The 16327-nt window shown below is 38.6% G+C and overlaps 1 protein-coding gene and 1 long non-coding RNA gene across 3 annotated transcripts in view; one reads left to right on the top strand and one right to left on the bottom strand.

The window, feature by feature from the left end:
* The window catches only part of LOC108502300, a 38692-nt gene extending 31236 nt beyond the window's left edge, over positions 1–7456 (top strand). The window contains exon 6 of the long non-coding RNA XR_001876438.1: positions 6688–7456. This is a non-coding gene — a long non-coding RNA (uncharacterized LOC108502300). The remainder of the gene's footprint in view (positions 1–6687) is intronic.
* The window catches only part of SYNPO2 (synaptopodin 2), a 77005-nt gene extending 60688 nt beyond the window's left edge, over positions 1–16317 (bottom strand). For both annotated transcript variants that reach the window (XM_017825102.1, XM_017825103.1), the window contains exon 1: positions 15979–16317. In XM_017825102.1, coding sequence (XP_017680591.1) covers positions 15979–16107 — 129 coding nt within the window. In that variant the 5' untranslated portion in view covers positions 16108–16317. The remainder of the gene's footprint in view (positions 1–15978) is intronic.
* Between the last annotated feature and the right edge of the window lie 10 nt (positions 16318–16327).

The following is a 16327-nucleotide window of genomic DNA, read 5'->3' as shown; positions in this document are numbered from 1 at the left end:
CTGGACACTTACTCTCTCGCTTACACCCAGTTTCTTCCCAAATTTCTGGCATTTGTATGCAGGAAATGCCTTTTATAAATTAAAATTAGGTATTTGCTTGCTGATGAATACCTGTACCACTGACGAACAAATTAAATCTACAGTCCAGGAAATGCTCAGGATGCTTCTCTTTAAATAAGAAAACCTCTCTCATTAAATCAATTAGTTACCACTTAGAGGAAAAATGATGCAGGATATCCAAAGGAATTAGTAAACTGTTGGGCTCTTTCTACTCGATTAGGGTTATATCCTGGCCAGTGGTTTGATCAGGGTGTTTTAAGAACCTGGAGCGGTTCTCCTGGAGGAACCATTGCCCTCTGTGCAGGTGTTCAGCAGGAGTCCTCAGCCAAAGGGGCAAGGAAGGGTTTGCTCACAGTCCAGTTCTCCCATGCTGTTCCTTCTGGTTCCCTTTGATCCACAAATAAGGCAGCATCTCCTCAGCCTCCGCAGGAAAGTAGTGCCTTGCTGCATCACTGCCTGCTGTGGATCCTGGAAAATGGCCAGTGTCAGAGGGGCCAAGGTGGATCACCCTAAACACAGTCCTGTCCTGAGCACGTTTGCAAGGGTGCAGGGCAGTGGCTCGTGTCAGACAGCACTTACAGCTCAACACAGGATAAAGCAAATCCTGCAGTTTCTGTGGTCATACCCATTTCTGGTTTAGGGGGCCTGTTTAATTTAATAGTTCACTTAGTTCTACTGATGCACTCTAATTGAATTCAGCTGGATTATTTCCCTGTCTGCTGCCAGCCTTCTCCCTCCCGCAGCTCCCTGGCAACCAGGTCGGGGATAGGCCTTTAAAAGAAGCACAGGCTCTCTTTTGCAGTCTGTTGCAATGTTGTTTTTTTTCTTTTTTTTTCAAATAGAATTAAAACTGTCCCAATTCAATCTACTGCAAAGATAAATTATGGCTGTGGGTCTCTCATTGTCAAAGGGGCCTCTTAAAGCATCACCAGTGCATGTCCTCCTTTACAGTAATATATATAATAATATGTATTAGTAATACACAGCCTGGGCTATACTGTAAAGCATAGAATCATCTGAAGTCATGCAAGATTCCTGAGTGCTTGTGACACATCCATGAACCTTGTTTGGCCAGGACATTCTCAACGGGTCAAACATGAGCAAGTTGGAAGTGGGGTGGAGAGGGCTGGGAAGAATTTTTTTCTTTTAAAGCTTAGCTTTGAAGACTACAGGATATTCTGGATATATTCAGGAGAAGATTCAAATGCAGTTAGTTGGTCTCATGGCAGTTTGAAACGTTCAGCATTTTCCTGTAAACTTCCTAGGAATGGGAATTTAGATTTAGATACATAGACAGTCTGGCCAAAATACAGTCCTGGTTTTGCTTTCCAAATGTGAAACTCCTGCTGAAATCACTCGGTCGCTTTCTATTAACTTCAGGCTCAGTTGGAGCAGTCTTAGGAGAAACACTCAGGGAAAAGTTCCAGGAGAAATTAAAAACAAAAATAAAAATCCTACTAGCACTTTGGGAAACTTTTATATAAATGTCCACTATTGGACATGCACTTTCACACCAAAAACCACGTAGTTGTTTGAAATTTAAGGGAACACAGAATATGCCTTGACTACAAGTGACAAATGCAGCAAGTTCCTTTGCAGTCTATGTGCAGTAAGGAGAATGAAAACAAAAATCTGTTAAAATTCTCTTGCTGGAGTAACAATATGCAAACAGCTAGTGCTGAACTTAAAAAAAAATTGCATTTTCCCATGTCTTGCATGGAACACTTGCTAAATAGCCAGCATTCCTCACCCGGCTGCTGCATCAAGCTAGCCTGCACTTTTTCAGTGCAAATCTTAAATACAATGAAATTAAACAATATTTACTATTGTATGCTTTATGCCATTGTGGGGACAGCAATGCAGACAGTAATACAATAATATTTACTTGTAGCATTTGCAGTCTTTACTGTCCACAACGTAGCTGTTTGTGGCATTAATGTATCTTTATTGCAATAATTGTATTATTGTGGACAGTTTGACTTACAGTGTTGGGGTCTTGAGGAGTTGCCAAGTAGCTGAAGTAGGTGGGGTGCAGTAGGAAAGTCCCATTATCTGTGCATAGCTCAGTAAGTGATCATTCCACGTGTGTTTTTGGCAGACAGTGGTTTGCTCTGGTGGATACAGGAGCTCACTTCCAGGCCAGACCAGAATAAAGTAAATTAAAATTTGCTTATGAAAAGAGATTTGTGCCTTATCTATAGAACTGAAACAAGGGGAAAATGTTTTATTCTCTCCTGAGCTTTCCCCCCTGCCCTTCAAAACACTACAGTATTACGTTGATTTACAGCATTCTGAAAAAATTTAATATTTTTCTCTTTGAAACTGTCCTTATCGTGCCCAAAACAGAAGATAATTTGGTTTGGTTTTATTAAAATCCTTTCTGAACTTTTTACACTGTAGCTATTCTTCCCAAATGAGTCATACAGTAACCATTCCCAGTTTGTAGCCAGTTCTCCAAAGAAGCAGAAGAAAAAAGAAACAACTTCCTTTTAAGGGAATGAGACCTGTTTGTAAAGATAAACCTCTTTCCATTTCTATTTGAAGACATTCTCCATAACCCAAGAATTGATAGTTATAAAAACACTACCTACTTTATTTGGATTACAAAACCGGTCGTAGCTATAGAACATTGTTTAATGTTAGCCTAAAGCATCTGTATATACACTTACACAGAGGGGCAGTGGTGAAATTACACATGCACCATGTCAAAGGAGCAGCTAGTTTACCAGAAACCTGCAAGAAACAGCTTGAAATGGCTTTCATTTCAGTTTAGTTAGGATTTTTAAATAAATGAGTTCAAACAAAGTATTTAATATTTACGTGGAACGAAAACAGTTCAAGAGGATGTAATTGTATAAGTAAGCTAACAGCAATTTCTGTTAAAGTGCTGTGTGATTCCCAAAACTCATCACACTGCTTGAATGTTCTTAGGATTTGGGAAAATGTCACACGTTGCTGGGACAATTTCTGTGACCTCTGAAAGCCACAGTTATTTTAATGGCAGCTTTGTTGTGCTTCTCCTCGATTTCTGTCCATAGAAACTGTAATGGGTATTTAAGTGTCCTCACTGTGCATTTTGTTCTCAGACTGTGGTCCTGCCAAGCTTATTCCATTAACCCTGCAGACTGGCAAATAACAGTTTGAAAAAAGATTTAAACATTAAAAACTTGGGGTTACTTGGTTTTTTACCTCTTGTGGGTGGGATAACTTTGCAATCCAGGATATCCAGAAATGTATTCTAATTTTAATGAAAGCTGGAACTCAGGTAAGAACCAGATTTTAGGAGCTGGTACTGAAAGGAAAATTGCATATGTCATGAGAGTCGCAATAAATTTTAAAAAGTTGAGCAGATAACCATGATTATTTTACAGGGGTTTTTTTTAAGATATCTGACTATAGGTAAAATTTTTTTCAAGATATTAATTTGAAATGTGCAAAATGTGTAATTGCATACAAATTAAAACATTTCACTGGATGTGTTGCTTATACAGGAAGTAAGAATACAGTTATAAACTAGCTAAAGGTTAAAGGGGAAAGAACCCTGATATTAAATTCAGACACCAAAGCAGAGATGAATTGTTTAGGCTGTACTGCCATCCATTTAGCTCTGAACCCCTGACACTGTAGTTTATTAGAGAGGTGGAGACAACAGAATCCTTTGTCACAGGGATTTATATTACCAGAGGAGCTACAGCAGACTTTTTCTGTGTTGTTAAAATAAATTAATCAAAACCAGCAGGGGAGCGTCCTTGAATTACAATGGTTGCATTATTCAGAAACTGTAAAGATTGAATTTTTAAGGAAATCCAAAAGGCATGTAGCTTGGGAAAGAGCCAGTTGTTGCCAATTTTAACAATTCTTAATATAAGAAGCCGGATTATTATTTCAAGCAGACCTTTGGCACACATTTTCTATGATTTTATTGAATTATCTTCCTCTGAAGTATTATTATAATGTACTAACACAGACATAATATGGCATCTCTCCTCCTAGACTGATCCTGAAGTACTTTCATGATCTTTGGCCAAAGTCTGTGCCAGCTTTAAGACATGTTGGCTAAGTCAAGGATGCAGCCCACACATCCATGGAATGCAGCAATCCCGTAGCAAGAGCTAAATGACCATGTCAATGTTAGAAACAATGAGTGGGGACAAAACCTAGGACAAAATCCCACTTGCTTAAGTTGCTAAAATTAAACCCTGGTCTCTTCCAAAACTATAAATAATAGAAATAAGGGTTAAGAAAGATAAGTGAAAAATGGTATGGGATTAAAATAAAAAAAATAGGTTTTCAAATCTTACTCAGATGTTAGTATAGTAGTAAGTTTAAAGAGTTTTCTAAAAATAACAACAAAAGAAATGAGACCACGCAGGATAATCTTGACTGTATCAAACATCTGGAAAATATAAGCACACATGAAAGAGCTGCTCATTTTAAGGATTTAATTTAATAACTCATCCTGTTCAAGAAGATTAACACGTGGCTATAAAATACCTGCTTGCCATCAGATTTCACCCCAACATGGCCATAGAAAGGTTTTAGACAGCCTTAGTTTTATTAGTTTAGGACAACAGCATTCCTTTTCTTTTTGTGTGGCTACTGTTGCTCTGGGTTTGCTACACGATATCCTGCATATTTTTCAACTAATAAATGATGCATCTAACTTGGTCACGTTGCCATGGCCATATGCAACCTCCAAGTAACCTTGGTGAGTATAAACCCTAAACTGTGCCAGATCTTCCTGGCTTGGTTTTTAGAGTGAGCAATGCCTTTACTGCATAAGAAAACAACAAACAACTGTATCTTGTACCAAGTGAAGGGGCACTTTTTGAAAGTACTTCTGAAATAAAGACGCTGGCAGCTATAAAACCAAAATCCTTCTTATAGCATTTCCCTTTAGATCTGTGGAAAGTGCTTCAACTCCCACCAAAAGTCAAATACTAGCTTTAAAAGATGAGTCAAAGGCGGAAAAGGAAGTGAAAATCACTGTCTTCTCCTCTCATAAGCATTGTGCTGCTTTCAGAGCCTGTTTGTGATAGAGAAAACAGTGTGAAGGAGCATCTGGCAATATGGCAGCGTGGTATTCAGGGACCGCTGTTCAAAGGAGTGTCAGGAAGCCCCTGGTAATGTCAAAGTCAGTTCAGCTCTGCAGCACTAGTCCCAATGCCAAGCACCAAATAAAGGGAGCAGAAGCCAGGAGGAACTTGTGAAGGCACGGCTAGAAACTGAAAAGACATTTATGTGAATTGGTTCTGTAATGTTGTAATTGTTTCCTGAGCAAGTGCTTCCCTATGATTCACAATACTGTCTGCCTTGGAAATCAATAGGTTCTGTAGCTCCTTATCTCATGGCACTGCTTTTAGCTCTTTGTTTAAGAAACCTTTACAGTCAGTTTTCAGCATTCTGGTGATGTAAGAAGCCGTTTAAAAATTGACTGAAGATCAAGAGTGACATTTTAGGCAACTGAATAGGAATGTAAACACGTACAGTTCTCTTTTTCACCTAGAAGAAGATAATCTGACTCAGATTGCCTCTGAAGACTTTGCTGACGCCTCCTATTAATATAATTTTGAGGGAAAGGTCCTGTTCTATGAACTACTAGTATCCTCTCAGGTTCCTCTGGGAAGCACACTCTTCAAGGATTGCGTAGTCTTTAAACAGACGTCACAGGTCAGCACCTCCATAAATTAAATTCAGCGTCAGGATCAGTGTCCAGTTTCCTTTCCTCTTCATTATTTTGCCCTGAGACTTATCTTTTTCTTATTGACTTAAACCTAATAATTAATTTTAAAAACACGGTAAGAGCATTTTAATATCAGTGTTTCAGAGGCAATCGGATTTTCTTTTAGCGTGGAAGAAACGAGTCAAAAACAGTCAAGGGCAGTTGTGTCAGGATCTGTATTTGAGATACTGATTTAGGGTGTGACTAATTGTGTTAAAATGATGGAGAATCTAGAAGTACACAAGGCCTAAAGGAGCCAAGTGAAAAGGCCAAAAGGAAACCCAAGCACATGAAAAATGTCATCTGGCCTGAGAGTATGTTGCAAATGTAAAACTAAAGAAATACAAAAAGGTTCAAGAAAGCTTTTAAATGAAACTAAACTCCGATGTGTAAGTTGTGCCTTAAGTGACATACAGGTATAACGTGGGATTATGTGAATCCCTACAGATGAACACTGCTTTCTGTAGTGCTATGGAACTATAAAAGCAAGGAGGACTTGGTAACATATCATTTCTTTTTACAATGATCTGATGGAAACCTATTGGAAGAAGTTTTTTAGTTGGATATAAGACAAGAGAGAGGCACTGCACAGGGCTGAGGCAATAGGTAACTCCTACAGCTGTGTCTGGCTCTGTGTCTGCATCCAGCATGTTTGATCCAGTCACTGAAATAAATTGTATTTTCCAGCCATTAAAAAAAAATACTTGCATCTAGAGCAGTAAAAGGTTTTGGGCAAAGATTTGGTTTGGCTCTCACTTTAGGTGAGCTTGAGTGCAATGCTGTTGCCTAGAACACCTGAAAAGAAAGCATTTTTCGTAAAAGGAAGGGCTCCTTCCCACTCTTTTCAGTTTCAGCTGATGGTGCTAAAACACGATCCCGTTTCTGCCTCTCTATTTTTATCCCAGGACCCAGCAGCCGATGAACCGTGCCAGGGTTTAATTCTTCAGCGCTGGATGATGCAGGAATCCAGAGGCCTGAATGCAAGCCTGATTTGAACAGGCCAGTGCATCTTTAGTTTCTGCGTAAGTCAATTAGCACCCCGTATCAATTTGTGCTAATTCCCAGTCTCTGCAACTTTTCCAGGCCTCTTATGCAAATCAGGCCTGGAAGCAAACAACAAGTGAGTGACCCAGAAGGCTGGTACGGGGCTGGGCACCATTGTTCTCAGGCCAGGAATTTCAGTGCCCCATTTGTTCATGGAGTAACTAAAAAAAATGAGAAGCCACAAGGATAACTACCTCTTCAGGCTTAATTATTGTACCCTTTGTACTGTTCTTCCCAGGGTAGAAAAAGAGGCATTCTTGGTCCTCTCACTACATTTAGATTCACTGGATTGTTTTTCACTGTTCCTGTAAATATAGCAGAAGAAAACTGAAACTAGAATGACAAGAGGTTTTAAAGTCAACCCCTTTTTGTAGTCACAAATTGTGCCATGAAATCAGAAATACCCTGGTAACATTATTCTGGTGATCTGGAAAATGACTTAAAAATGTAGCACATTTAGGAGATGAATCAGGGTCCTTCAAATGAAGATTCAGTCATGGAAAATTTAGACCACACCTGTACTGATCTGTTAATTTAAAGGTATTGGAGTAAAAATGAGCTCAAGCTGCAAAACTCAAGTAGATTTCCAACACTGTAGCTGTTCAAGGATGCATCCTGGAATTTGGTGCACTTCACAGGAGTAAAATAACCTGGGTTTAGAAGATCTAGTGTTACAGACTGAAGTCATGGCTGAAAGTGAGGGCAGAGAAAGAAAAACAAGATAACGAGGAATTTATTAAAACCACCATTTTAAGATAGCTCAAAATTTGGTTTAAATTGGATACAAGACCTGGGAGAGTTCTTACATCTCCAGGGCTCTCGGGTGGTGTCAGGTTGGCCTGGAAGAAACTGAGGTTTGAGGTAATGGGTTTTTTTATACTTTTTTAGTTATTATTTCACTACATGTATTCAATAGTTTTGTGTAATATTACTATTGAATGCACTAAAATATGGCATCAAATATGTGCAGAAATATTTTTCTGTTTTCTCTTTAAAGGATTACAACTGCAGCTTCAGTAAGAAAGCATTAAACCCGGCAACCAAAATTTCTCCAAGGTGTATCTGTCTTTACATTCACTTACCTATGATTTTTGGGATAGTGAATAAGAGCACCATCTAGTGATAATCAATAATGTCAGTATCATGAAAACGTGTTTATTTGGACTGGACATGAAGGCACACTGCTAATTCACTTCCCAAAGGGACTGGGGGCTTGAAAGGAAACAGAGTCCTAGTTGTCATTTCCAAAAAACTGGTGCCTTCCCCTAGATCCCCCTAAAAATGCACAGTGAATCTAAAGATTGACTTTGACTGACAGCATGGAAAACATGAGATAACAACTGTAATACTAACATTTTGTTTCAAAAGGCAATTAAGTAATCTAATTATGTATTCCTGTAATGAAACTCTCCGCATTTGTGAATGGCTCATTTTCTATTGATCAGCATAACATACTTATTGCACTGAGTGTGAATTTAGGTGAAACCATTCTAATTTCCTAGGTATCCATTTTTTTTGGAAAGCCAACAATTCTGAATCTTCTTTTTTTCAGCAAAGGGTGTTAAACAGTGGCTCCACTTAAGGATCTTAGGCATTAAATAGTATCACGTGTTAGAATTTCCCTAAAACATCCATGCTTCATGATAGTTTTTTCCCTAACTTGAAGGATTTTACAAGCAAGTCTTACACTACCCATTCTCCAAGTATTATTTCAATGTGCAGGAAGATCATTATGAATATATGCTAATATAGAAAGCTATTTATTCCTTTCAGATTATTTCCATATGCATCCTCTGTAATTAAATCAGTGGCTTATGGCAGCTGGTCTTTGAAGTGATCTCTGCAAAATAGGAAAATGTAATTTGTGGGGCAAAATGCTGATTACTCTATTCCAGCCACATCTGTTAAGCTCTAGTAGTTCAGAGATTTCTGTGATGAGGGAGTTCATGCAAAGCAGAAAGTTTACTGTATTCCTTTCAGTCCAGGGGAAGTCCACTGGAAGTGATGGGCACTATTCTAACCCAGTAACAAGGTTTGAAGTCCAAGGTGTTGTTTGCCCACAATCTTCAGTGAATTCGCTGAAACTGGTGCTTAAGTAAGTAGATGTACTTGTGTATTTAAATAGAAGTACTACAGGGAGAATGATAAGAGAAAGCAGAGCAAGAATTCCTGGCAGAGAAGACAAGGATTTAGAGAGATAAACAGAGAGATGATCTCTTCAGTGGCGATGGGTGAGTAAAGCTAATAAAACTCATGACGTGATTCTCCTTGATTGCAGGACACCTGGTATTGTACAGGTATAGACAACCATTATAATTACTGTTGCACAATTCTCCATGATTTTTGCAGGACTCTTAGAGCCTTTCCAAAGGAATGCCAGTTCAACTGCTGAAAAGGCTGTTACCCTCAGCTGCTGGGCACTCCTCTCCCTAACCTCCTTGGAAAAAAGTTACATTATTTAACAGCGTCATTGGGATACCCTCAAGTCTAAGATTTTTTCATTCCTTCGAAGGGAACAACTTCTGCTAGACACAGCAATCTATAGTAAGAAGATCCGTAGCAAAATCTGCTACACCCTTCCCAATGAGGATTTTTATTCATGATATCTGCTTCTAATTAAATAACTGCACTATATTATACATACTAAGACCCAATCCTTTGCCCTTTGAAGTCAATGGCAAAGCTCGCAATGAGTTCATGGGAAAAAATGTAACTCTTTTGTTAAAGCTTCCTTTAGTGATAATTCAACTGTTAGGTTTTTAAAACAACAACTCAGCTTTGCCACCTTTGCCTTCAGACAACAAGCAGTTCCTGATACTCCTGTACTAAGCAGAGAGTACTGGGAAGGGCAGATTTGGTCTCATAAAGTTATGTTCCCCTGTCACTCTGGTTTTCTTTCTTTCTGTTACTGTAAAGTGCCACAGTGGACATAGGGTGTCTTGCATTATCTTTATTTTAGAAACTTCCTTGAAATTCAATATTGCAGCAATTTATGCCATACGTGGCATGTTTATGCTACAGAGAACATATCAAATGGAACCAGCAGTATAGAACACCACAGCTTATCTGCTCCCTTCATAGTTTTGACCCATCACCAGTTCATCTGCTAATGAATTGTAATATAAAACATGCTTACAAAACCCAAAGCTTCCAGCTTCCTAAATGGGACCATATTTCTAAAATATACTTGCAAAAGGGCAAGTTTATAAAACAACGAGTCTCCAGCTGCACAGTCCAGGATGACATAACTCTTTTGAAGCAAAAGGTTATCCATGCATTCAGTGCCCAGTGCCAGATGTAGGAAGGAGATACCAAACAAAGAAGGAAACTTAAAGGATTCAAAATATATCTCTATAAAGTAGAAAGAAGAGTTGCAGACAGAGTTTCTCTGCTAAACAAGAAATGAAGAGTCCATGCTGTGCCCAGGACTGCAGCACATGATAGAGAGCTCGGGGTCTAAGCCTGCTGGCTCTGGCGAGCTCAGAGCCAACGGGGTTCTGTCATAATTTACCTTCCACATAAGCAACAAATAAAGCAGCCACTTCTTCACTGTTCTTAGCACCCCGCTGAGAGTAAGGTGCTGAGGTGTTTTGGAGATTTTTGGCCATCATGCTCAACACCAGGTTGTATTGGCAGGTACCCAAAAAACAGCACTTTGATTTCGGTGCACGCTGAAGCGTTTCGGCCTAAGTGTGCGTTAGTCTCATCCTAACGTTCACGCTGGCTAGGGACTACAGATTCTAATGGAATGGGACAGATGGGAAAAATTACAGAAAAGGAAAAAGAAATCCACAGTGTAACTTGTGTACATTAGGTTTGAAATTTAAAACCTCCAAGCTGATATCCAGTGGGGTTTTTTACTGCCAGTTTTGTTCCAGCCAATGAGCGGTGCTTGTGAGTACTGGTCGCAATCTAAATGTTATCATTTTTGTCCATAGCTGATTCCATGCACAGAATTATTCCTCTTAAAGATATCTCTGCAAATTTTATAGAGTGCTAAGCATTTACCTCATGAAATATTGTCCCTTAAAGTAATTTCTGCTCTAAATATTTCTGCTGTAAATGGGAAGAACACTGAGTTGTGTATTTGGAGGAAAGCCCTTCCATGATATGCATAAATTACTAGCTGTGTCCTCTCAAACAATCCGACACAATTCTAAAGGACTTTGTAAACAGCATTTCCTGGTGTGATATTTTAATATGAACTTGGCTGAAAGTCTTACTATTACATTCCCATTCACAATAAGAATGCAATGGCAGAAAATACAGAACAATGAAATGAAATAATGCCTTGCGGTGTATTTTAAAAGTTTCCAGTGAAGAAACAAAAAATGGAGCAAAGCTCTATACAAAGCAGCTAATCTAATTTAGTAGGAATACACTGTTTGGTTTTTTTAGTTTGTTTAGTTTAAATCAGTGTGAATTATGGGGTTCATTCTATTCCATTGAAAACTCGCCTAGCATGAGAGTTGGAAAAGCATCTATTGGAAATGAGCACAAATGAATCCATGGATCCAAACCATGCTTGTATTTGCCTAAATACTGTGGGAAGCGTGCCAAAACCAGCTTGGTATGTTGTCCTGTATATCCAAAACAGGGTATACACTCTAGTGCTAGTTCAGCCTGCAGCTTTTAAACAACTAGATGGGACTTCAATACTAAACATTTCCACTGGCACGATAGCTGGAATGCAAAAGTTTGAAACTAAGGAACGCAGAGCCCTAACCTTTAGAAGTGCATGGAAGCCTTTGGTGGTTAAGGTGTATGATTTTTTTTTCCTCATTGTTTTTCTAGTTAGAAATGGTAGAGTTTTCAGGAACAGTTATTTAGTGGTGTTCTGTTTTCGTTAGGTTTGGGGATCCTTACTTTGTTCCTTGGTTTTGCAAAATAAATTAACCTAACCTCCATTAAAGCCCAGTCTGTCAATGGAAGTTTTGTAATTTACTTAAATAGAAGCCAAATTCTATCATCTAAACAAGTGCAAAAATGTATTGGTTAGTAAATTGGGTCAAGGCTCGTAAAACAGTCAAAATCCTCTCCAGAAAAGATAGATAAACCCATAAATTTCCACATAATTTCTTGTGTGAAAGAATATGTAAATATGCCTCACAGGATTTTCTGAATATCAGCAAATACCGTCTGTGTAAGATGGTCTGAAGGGTGAATTTGAGAGTATGAGTCTGTCCGGGCTGCAAAAACAAACTATGTTTGGAAATGTATTAGCCAGCAAATTTAAACAAACACTTTTAAATACAGGCCAAGTAAGGCAAGTTGTGTTTAAAATCGTGTAGGTTGACTTTAAACTCCCCTCCCTTGCTGCCAAAGTTCAACCAGCATGTTTTAAACATGGCTTGCTCTGTTGAGTGCTATTGCATAAAGTTGTGTTCAAGTCGTTTTTGAAATGTCAATTGATGCAAACAAGGCAGTATCAGCAGGGGCTGTGAGCTCGGTGCTGAGCCTTTACACAGCACCCTGAGCATTGGCATTTCAAACCCAGTGGTGTAGAGAAAGATCCTACTTTAACTAACCTGGTTTACCTGCTTGGAAGTGTGACAAGAACTTGAAAAGGTTTCCTTAAACCCAGCAGCTTTGGTGTCCTTTGTGGATGGACCAACTCTGTGCTAACATACCTCTCATATATGTGGCAGTGACACGCTTTGCCTTACCTCAGGATCCAAAGCATAACTGGGCTAACATGTCTCACCCTCAAGTTTTTTTTCCACTAGACTAAGTGTAAAGCTCAGCATGATGAAAACCTCTTGGGGTCATTCTGCAGGAGTCAAGCATTTTGGAGAAAACCTCTAACTCCCCCAGCAGAGCCCACCTGTGATTACATCCAGCATTAAGTAATTCTATTCACACATCACTTTTCACACTCTTGGTTCAGGTTGTTCCTAAGTCTTTGAGTTTCACTTTCAGTTTCAAGTTCCAATGAATCCAAAATGATGAAACAGAGACTTGAATTGAAATCTGAGCATTTTGATGGACAAGGGCACAAGTCTAAGATGACCAGGCAGCCAGTTGTCACACATCATTACTGAGCCAAAGGTAAAACTACTATTTGGGCAGCAGCAGCAGAATTCTTCTTGTAAGCATCTGTTCATTTTTACTTTTAGGATCAGAAAAAGAGGGCTGAATTTCCTTTGAAGTGCTTAGAGGTCTGAGTCATGCAACTTACTGCCCTTGAATACTAGAACTATTTGGTTAAGTTCCCAAACTTAAATTACTAAGACTTTGACAGATACAAACAATGAGTTCAGCAAATTGCTGTTTGGTGTAGGTAACAAATATGCTGGAAATGATGTACCTCTATAGCAAACAGATAATTTTATGAAGTCACATCATAATTGAATTATAAATCTAAATCTTCTCTAAGATCTGAATCGACTCCATTAAATTACCTGTTGCAAAAGAGATGTTTCTTAAAGACTATAGCTTTATTATATATAACATAGTCAGTATTGTTAGGTATTAGTAGAAAAACTCACAAGACTTTTTTTTGTACATACATGTTTTTATAAATTTTAAATGAAAAAAAAAATGTTCAAAAAAATCCCCCATTATATTCATAAAAACACATTCTTTTGTATATCTCATGGTGGAAACAGAAAGGAGATACCATGTCTTACTTTGCTTTTATATATCTTAGATTCTTATCCTTCTAGGGTCACTGTTACACTGAGATTTCCCAACCACCTCCTGCTTTGGGAAAGCTATCCTACAGCGCAGTACTGACATGCTTTGGTGCCTTAGTGCATACAACCACTGTTTTCCTTAGCTTTATACTCCTGATAATCTTTTTTTAAAAAAAAAAATCCCATCCATTTATTAGATATCCTTTCTAGCACTGTATGTCTTTTGAAATAGAATTTAAAATATTTGGGTTTAAAGCCCTTATGGTCTATGAGGACAGTATATAGAATACACAAATTATTTTTAACTGAAAATAAGTTTTTATGAAGTATTTACAACATAAGTGGACATCACAAAGCGAGTTGGTGTATGGAGCCAGGGTTCAGAGGGGTGTTAAACACTTTGTGTATCTCTACGGAAAATGAGTCAAATGTTTTCAAAATTTATGTTTTGAATAAGGGTTAAAAATGGAAAAGGAAAAATTATAATTTCTGAGGCTTCAAAAAAATCCATTTGTTGCAATCTCACATCTAAGAAATTACTGAAAAATCTGAAATCTAATTTAGTGGTTCTAAAATTATTTTGCTAGTGAAAATTGCCTGTTTTATGTGCTGGTGACAAAAGTACCGAGATATTTCTTTGTAAAACGTTTGTCTCTATCTCTCTGTTAACTATTTGCATAGTAATGGAAGACAGTAATTTATACTGCAGGCAAAACTCTTATGGATTTTGGTGGGAATGCTACTTGCATATATGCTTTAAGAGCTAGGCTACAGACAGTGGGGACATGGTTTACATATTCTTTATAAATGTAATAAAACTATTTTAAAAGGCATAAACCAAACCGGTAAAAGCTGATTCTGGCAGTGAACTGCAATGACTTACTCCATTAGCTTTTGGAAACAATATGTTTCCTTTATCAAAGAGTAGATAAGTGTGAACTTTGGATTTTTGTATCCTATCACATTTTCATGGATTATCTCACTTCCCTTCATTTTGCATCCGTGTCCTCTTAGGTTCAGTATCACAATCACTTCTTCACTCTTGCTTGGTTTTATATAATCAAGGCCCCTTGATTTTTACTGTTACAATTTTTAAGTTCTAGCTACAAGTTTTCACTAGATGGCAGGAGTCCGCTGCCCTCTCTTATCAGAGTCTTTACTTGCAGAGCAACAGTTGCCCATCGGTAGGGGGGAAAAAAAAGTAAACATGTTCAAGTTTTGCAAAACAGAAAAACAAAAAAAAATAACAGTAATGAGAAAAAGTATTCATACCCTCAATAAATCCTAGTTCTGTTACTGAATGTGGTTAGTACTGTGGGCTGGAAATCATTGAAAAGAATAGTGGAAGATGTTCTTTTCTCAACAGAGGAACTAAAAGGACCTTCTTTTATAAAATGAAGTAGATTTACTGTTTCTGCTGTTTGTGAAAAAGTCAACTGATCCAGTACATTGAAGTTAATTAACTAATAAATATATTGACAGGCTAAGAAAGTTACAGCTTAAATACTAAACTACTGATCTAAAATACTATATCGAAGTACAAAAACGGAACACTCAAGATGCTGCATTACCAAGATAATAAAAGGAGATAAGATACATGTTAAACTCCCTCCCTCCACTTAACAAGGCAGAACTCATTTTGTAGTGATCAGTCCCAGTAGCACTTCAGCCAGAGGTATTTTGCTGACCTCAGAGCTGTGGACCAAATTTGTGCCTCTCGTCTAGGAGAACAGAATGCAGCTCCATACAGTTACATAAGCCTTAATAACCGTGACAAATCTTCATTGTTGCAGCAGTGGGGAAGCTGTTGCACTGGACTGAGCACTGATTTTTAACAAAACTACTTTTGAAGTATTATTTTTTTTGCTACTTGGGGCTACCGGTTGTTATTTTTAATTTATTCTGGGTTCCTGCTGTCTGTTTTGCTCTCCTTCTATACATGCAGATAATTTCTGAAGTGTCCAGGAATTTTCACTGTTGCTCACAAAATATAAGAGGGGATGTTTGGCATCTATTAAGGCTGTTTCTAAGTCTGGATAACTTTCCAAAACCGGAGATAACTCAGCATAATACTCTCCAGGATTCCCAAAATAGTAAGAACATTTTCTCATGGTAAAGCTGTATTTATTCTATGACTAGGGTAGAAAAACTATGATAAATAGACAACTGGAACAGCATTTCCTAATATGAGATTGAGTTTGCGATGTGCCGAGTGCGCTCAAAGCCAGACAGAGACCCAAACAGGAGCTGAAAGACACCCATCATCTCACGAGTTAAACCTTTGATGGTTAAGAAAATGTTTGCGATACTTGCAAGCTACCAAGAGGTAATCATTCCTTTTTATTGAAACCAACCAGCACCTGTAGAATCTCTGCAGAACATGCCAGCGAATTCAAACAACCGTCACAAGATCCACACCAGCCACTTCCCTGGAAGCAGTATCTCATCTGTATCTAACCAAACTTTCTCCTCACTCGTGCTCCCAGCACACCGATACCATCTCTCTCGTGATCCTACCTTGGCGATCTGCAAAGGCTGCTTTTGCTCCTTGCCACCTTGCAGTCTAAAGCCCCAAGGCGCCCCTCCGCTCATAGCAATGCAGAGATAATCCCCCGTGCCCATGTTCCCGGTGCAGTCAGGCAGCATTCAGATACAGGAGAACATGGGAAGTTTGTCTTGCAGATGTTCAGCGAGCTGGAGATTTCAGCTGCCAGGCAGAGCTGGAGAGCCAGAGCACCACACTGTTGCTGCTGCTGGGAACTGCACGAGCAAATGTAGTCATTGAGGAGAATGTAAGAGCTCCCTCGGCCCGAGGGCTCAGCCCACTCTGTCGTCAGATTCCGACGCTCAGCCCACCTTCAAAGTA

Source organism: Lepidothrix coronata, unplaced genomic scaffold (assembly GCF_001604755.1).
Source record: "Lepidothrix coronata isolate B3197 unplaced genomic scaffold, Lepidothrix_coronata-1.0 Scaffold116, whole genome shotgun sequence".
NCBI lineage: Eukaryota > Metazoa > Chordata > Aves > Passeriformes > Pipridae > Lepidothrix > Lepidothrix coronata.
The sequence above is the reverse complement of the archived record's forward strand: the minus strand, read 5'-3'. Positions and strand labels throughout refer to the sequence as shown.